A 6479-nucleotide genomic window follows, 5' to 3' on the forward strand; every position below is an offset into this window, starting at 1 on the left:
ATACACCTGTAAAGCAAGCGCGTACGACGTGCACACAAGGGGAGTTGGGTTGGTGCCGCAAATAATAATGATAAACAAACAAGAGCCAGACAAATAAATAAATGAACATAAAACTCAATTGGCTTTGAGAGAGCTGCCGTACATTGCAGGTACGCATAGGTTTTATTATGCTATGACGAAAAAGACACGTCACACACCACCACCGTGAGCTTTGGGTCCCCGGGGATTGGGGCCGGATGGGCTGATTTAGGACCAACAACAGGTAGTTCAATGATTGAGTTGAGAGGGGCAGAGTCTAAAAGTTGATCGTTGATGCTGCAGGACATTTTGCAGAGAATATGTTGCACTACTCATTGTAAACTGTGAGGAACCATTGTATACAGAACTTACTGCAGACAACGACGACGTTAAATACTTGTGTGTAAACTGTGTACTAGTAAGTATTCAGTGCATTTTACCTGGCTATTCATCGAGTCTACAGGTATCGTGTGTTTGTTGACAATATGGAATATTGCGGCTGCATTATTATATTACACTTACAGTTTTATTACACTTTACACTACAGCACATATGATATATTAGCTTCTGTTCCAGGCCTGTACTATCATACATGGAGCATGGAGGTTCTAATTCTACCTCCATGCATGGAGGTAGTGTCTGTACTCGGTATTCACGTTATTAGACCATATGGCATAAATGGGCCATGGGCGGAAATTCGCCATTAGGCCTACTTGATTGAAAATGAAGTTGATTACATTATGAAAAAAAAACTTTCCTTAAATAGGCGTAGTAAACCTAAATTGCTAAACCGGTAAACCTACCACCACTGTTCTCCCATTTTTACAAAAAAAATTATCTCATTCAATGATTGCTTGCCCCATTTTGAGGATACAAATAAAATACTAATTTATTTCAATGAAAAAGTGGTGGCACTGCTCCACTGGCAGGATACAGAAACTTTTGCGGGGAGGGTATGGGGGGAGGTGGTTGCATGCTACTGGATTGAGTACAGTAAACAAAAATTCCTGTACCCCTGTGTAGCCGGCATCGGCCCCAACATGCCAGTGCCACAAGGTCGGATCGTGGTACTCTAAGAACTATTATGAGATTTGTTCCACCATACGATAGCAGAATAAACCTCAGACCCTCAGTCATAGTTCTAGGAGTAGATCGTGGTAGGATGAACTTTTCTGGCCGGAGGCTCAATCATGGATGGGTTCAGCAAATATTTGTGATCTAGTAAAAGTTCAGATTCTGAGCTACAATTTATATTCAAGAACTGTGGTCTTGTGGAGATTTCATTGAAAATCAAGACGATTATAAAAAATAAGACCTATGATGGTTGTCATTTAATTTTACAGAAAATATCCCCAAAAATCATGAATGCTTTAACATAGAAAGGTGGAATCAAAAACCAAGTTTGAATATTTTGTTTTCTGTTTCAGGATAAAGCACGATGGCAATTGCATTTTCAGCCACCGTTCTTCTAGCCTCATTCCTTATGACACAAGCTCTTCGGATAACTCTACGCCGTCTCCTACCTAAATCAATCTATCAGTATGTCGCAGAATGCCTTTGTGTCTTCCAACTCACAAGCTGCGTTTTGGAGAATGGCATCTTACTCGGGAGTTACGGGACCTGGGTTTATGCAGCCGGCCTGTTCTGCCTTGGTCTTGGTTACAGCCTTACATTTGATGCTTACGGAAATCCAGCCGCCATGCTGGAACAAATCCTGAAGAAAAAAATTAGTATTTGGAACGGCATTTTGAAAATGATTGCTGAGGTTTTAGGAGGGCTTCTGGCCTACCGCTACATCCTCTTCGTATGGAGCACCTTTGCCACGACGTCAGTGCATAGAAACCGAGCTGAGATGATGAAGGATTCGTGTCAGTCTGCTCTACAAGTTAACTTGATGATTGGAATGTGCGCAGAGGGCCTAGCAATGTTTGTCTCCCGCAGTGTCGCTGGTATGGGTGTAGGAGGCCCGAAATACTACAAGATGGTCAACTCCTTCACTTCTGTGGTAGTTGTGATATCAGGTAAGATACTTGTGATCAGTCCAATATCCATTGGGTTTTACCACGTTCTAATTTGATTTTTTTCTTTGCCTACCAACTACTTTGTCAAAACTTCTCGATTGCCTCCATGCTCCTTGGGCATTTGCCTTGGTGCCCTTGAAAATGCTCAGTAGAAATTTAAATTTGTCTCTTTACCACAGAGAAAAAAGCCTTGGTGCCCTTTAAAAAACTAGACATACAGGCCTGTGTTACACGATAGTTAGAAAAATAGAATTAGAAAGCCCCCAAAAAAGAACAAACTGAAGGTCAACACAAAACAACAAATATGTAACTTTTGCCGGTTCCAAGTTTCTCGTTTTCAGTTGGTTTTAAAATTTTGGTGAACTCAACAGCAGTCAGGTTGTAAAGTATCATCATAAAAGCGAGATAATGCTAGATAGTGGGAGACATTTAAGTAGGACATTTTAAAAGACACACAGTTCCAGCCTGTTGAATCTTGTCATCAGTTGCTGCACAGCCCTGTCAGCCTTGTATTCATTTATTATCAGATTAAACCTTCAGACCTCTGCTCAACTTCTTATCTCTTCATTATTTGATTACAATATTTGTTCTGAAATTACAAGTGTCGTAAACGACTGATAATGTGACAACAAACGGTAACATTATACATAGTGTTATCTCAAGTGCCAATTAACCAGAACCAGGTCAAAACAAGTTGGCACACTGCCAAGCTATGAAAAAAAAGGCTACAACACCCCCACAGAAATAGAAACTCATGAACACAAGGCTGGGAAAATATAACAATTTGCACAATGTATTTCGGCAATTTCGTAAGTTTTGACTCTTTTCCTTTGATTTCATCTGCCAGTGATGGATGCAATGTGGGGCGCTCTATTGAGTTTCTTGCTCCGTGTGCCAATTTCATAGAGCTGCTTTTAAAGCAGAGAAGTTTGCTTATAAATATTCTGCTAAGCGGTAGATGTAGGTCAGATGCTTATAAATATTCTGCTAAGCAAAAACCATCAGGATACCAGTCACATATTGTACATTTGACATGGTATTTTAGCTGAAACCCTATTCTGGTAAACATATCTGGACAGAGATTGTTCCTGTGATTGATTTAGCTGACATGTAGTAGTGGATATTTGTTGCACAGGCTGTATACTCCCCAGGGAGCTGAGATGGTCTAATGAATGAATTTAGGCCCAGTGACCAGGGGTAATAATGTTACAATCGGAAGTGCTTTGAGACACCCTTCGGGTGAAAGCGCTATTATAAAAACTGATTATTGATGATTATGATTCAGGTCTGGACTGGACTGGTATGATGTTTAACCCCGCCCTAGCTACAGCTCTGACCTACAACTGCAAAGGTCATCATCTCTATGAGCACGTCGTGGTCTACTGGCTAGGACCCTTCATCGGCACCATAATGAGTATTGTAGTCTTCCATTACATCATGGAAGAACATGTGGACGGAGAGAAAACATCTACCGCCAAATTCAGAAACGGTAGTAGTCAGCGAGGAGAGAAAGATGGGACTAATGGGGTAACGAACGGCAAGGATAAGGCAAACTGAAGTTGAGTTAACAATTAGAAACAAGCCATTTTAAGAAAAAGGGCCCAATTTCAAAGAGCTGCTCATTATAAGCAGAAATGTTGCATAACATTTTTCTACTAAGCGCAACTAAGCAGAATACCAGTCACATTTTTGTAATACACAATATGTGTACAATGGTATTTATTTGAATTTTAATCTTGTAAGCATAATTTAGGTGTGCCTTGCAAATTTTTATGCTTTAAAAGCAGCTCTATGAAATTGACTGAGCCCTGTAATGAAACTCTGAATGTCAATTATTTTGTTTTACGATCATGGTGCCTTATAAATTGATTAATTTTCTTTAACAAATAAAATACTGAATGATAGATCCCCTTGTGTGTTATTTTGTTGGTACCTTTAAAAGTAGACAGTACCCTTCATCAAACTCCTCATGATTCAAACAAAAGTCCCACATACCGTGCAGGAAAATACTGTATGTTCTTAAAGTGCACTGAACGTCACTTAGTGATAGATATGCGCGATGTATAAGATTATTATTTTTTGTGTGAACCAAAAACACCTGTGCTTGATGTATAGTTGATTTGAGACTATGGTTGCATTACAAATCACATGGTGTCTTATTTTAAGAGTACACTTCATTATGCCTACCATGACCTTAATATAAATGTAACGCATTTCAGATTTATATTTAATAAAAAAAGAGATGGTGCGCAAATCATATTGGAATATCTTTAATGTCAATCTAAACAAATTTATTAATTTTTACAAGTTTTGCACTGATAAAATATTTCATTTTTTTGGTGTGTGGTCAGATATTTTTCTTTAATGGTTCGTTTAATTCAGGTATGTTATTTTGTCGGTATACATCATTTAGGCCTATAGCACTTGGTGCAAAACATTTGAAATATTGTTCATAGAAGTTTACATACATCTTTGGGATGATTCAACACAGATTGTGCCTATTGCTTTAAGCAAATTGAGTGTAACTACATGTACAACAACAAATTTGTGTTTTGAAAAAAGAATTAGTATTTGTATTTTTCTTGAGTGGTTTTATATCTTATATCATGCTCTTTCTTTGATGGCTTACATTTCAGCCTTGAGGGAACAGCCTTAGAACAAGCTGCAAAGTGCATGGGAAAATAAGAACGCATTTTTAGATATAAATCTAAATTCATAAATACCTCAGACAGTTTCGCTATTCCTATTGGTGGAGAGCGCGTCATGTGGGGGTGTTTAAACGGTTGATAATGACCAGCTGGAGCTGTTTATACCCGGTTGTTTTTGGATACGCTTAAATGCATACTTTATACACGCACGAATGCATATCCGAAAACTGTCTCGGTCATAAAAATGCAACACACGTACAGAGCTCAAGGACGTCTCATACTTTATTACGCCTTTTTAACCAAAAAGCCATTTTTGAATGGGAATACAAGAGTAGTGACTCGTTCTTAAACTGTTGTTTAAAACCTTGCAGGGTCGTGGCCGTGGGATAAATGCCCGAGCCGGGAAGGCGATGGCCTTTATCGCACGGCCATGACCCTGCTGGCAGTTTAAGAACTTGTCGCTACCCTTTTATTCCCTTATTCACAGAAAGAATTAATATAGTGTGATTGTACAGATGAACATGATAGTCACTCATGAGGTATTTGATAAATCCATTTCATATGCATTGTCACTTCCATCCTTATGGTGTGTGATTATTTTTCTGACCTCAGGTTTTATAATAAACTACTCATAAATTAGCCTTATGGTAAATTTTAAAGATAAATTCTTCTACATTTAGGTATTTCTTTGAAAAATCAGAGTAATTTTGTAAATTAAAAAATATAGATGCATATGTCTCTAATTGCCTTGATTGTTCTCAACATTCCAAATTTTAGAGTAGTATGTCAATCCCCCCCCAAACTTTTTTTTTAAGTGCATGCAGAAAGTATTTGTTATTAAAACCAAGCTATACTTTGATTTTGATCCTTGCGCACGCTCATTTTATAACCATACATGTATGCAAGAATTTGTCTTAACCAATTAATCATGGAGGTTGGTATAATAAGTAGCTCTCTAGTTTAATTTTTGTTTGTTCCCTAACATTTTATGTTTGTAAACAAAGACAAATTAACAAGGTCAGGATTTAACCCTGCGACCTCCAGGTTTCACGCCAATGCTCTAGCAGCTGAGCTTTAAAATAGCTTGAGTGTTGGCAGAGTCTCCATTTTGTCGATATCTCTGTTCTGGGCGACAGTGTTAACACTACACATTGTTCAAATTCAATATTGTTGTGGACAAATTTACATATTTTTGTAGAAATAAACTCAACTGCTGCCAGCTGAATTACAACTATACTAAAGTGCCTGTTAGCTTAGAATAAAAACAGATATGTCAAGGCTGAGTTTACATATTGATAGTATTTTATTCTTTGCCAAATTTATGCGAGTATAAAAAGAGTTCTACAAATCCTAACCATTTGATGGTGGTTTCATTCCAGGATTGTATTTTGTACATTTGAAAGCATCGTTATTATGCAAATTTCTATCTATTAAATCTTTATTATCGATGTTTTATTTTTTATATTATCGTTCAAACTGTTGAAACAGTTCTTCAACATCTATTCACTTTCTTTAACTGGACAATTTGACAGTTTTGGTGTATTTTTTAATGAGAAGGATTGTTTATCATTTTTTGTCTGGTTTTCCAAAAGATCCATGGGATAATGTTATGTTTTATTTTAATTTTGGGTTAATTAAAGCCATTATACACTTTTTTATAAGTTGTGATACACGAGTGGGCCTTTGGACAATACTGAAAGTGTCCAATGGCTTTAAAGGAATTTTGCATTCAGACATCTCAGTCGTGTTTGCGAGGTGTTGATAACCAGGGCTATTTTTCAAAGAGCTGCTT

At 37.6% G+C, this 6479-nt stretch overlaps 1 protein-coding gene across 2 annotated transcripts; it reads left to right on the plus strand.

The window, feature by feature from the left end:
• Positions 1-14: 14 nt before the first annotated feature.
• On the plus strand, positions 15-4966 carry LOC117300073 (aquaporin-11-like). 2 transcript variants are annotated; one of them, XM_033783752.1, is made up of 3 exons: positions 15-436; positions 1446-2039; positions 3325-4966. In XM_033783752.1, exons 2-3 carry the CDS (start codon positions 1457-1459, stop codon positions 3594-3596), a joined length of 855 nt encoding a protein of 284 aa, XP_033639643.1. In that variant the 5' UTR covers positions 15-436; positions 1446-1456; the 3' UTR covers positions 3597-4966. The 2 variants fall into 2 exon arrangements, with proteins under 2 accessions (XP_033639643.1, XP_033639644.1); XM_033783753.1 differs by having other exon boundaries at positions 15-433.
• The last annotated feature ends 1513 nt before the right edge of the window (positions 4967-6479 follow it).

This window comes from Asterias rubens, chromosome 15, assembly GCF_902459465.1.
Source record: "Asterias rubens chromosome 15, eAstRub1.3, whole genome shotgun sequence".
NCBI classification, from domain to species: domain Eukaryota; kingdom Metazoa; phylum Echinodermata; class Asteroidea; order Forcipulatida; family Asteriidae; genus Asterias; species Asterias rubens.

Coding starts and splice junctions, on each gene's coding strand:
- LOC117300073 (XM_033783752.1), top strand. CDS start 1,457: ATGGCAATTGCATTTTCAGCCACCGTTCTTCTAGCCTCATTCCTTATG. Junction 2,040..3,324: donor TGTGGTAGTTGTGATATCAG/GTAAGATACTTG, acceptor ATTATGATTCAG/GTCTGGACTGGACTGGTATG.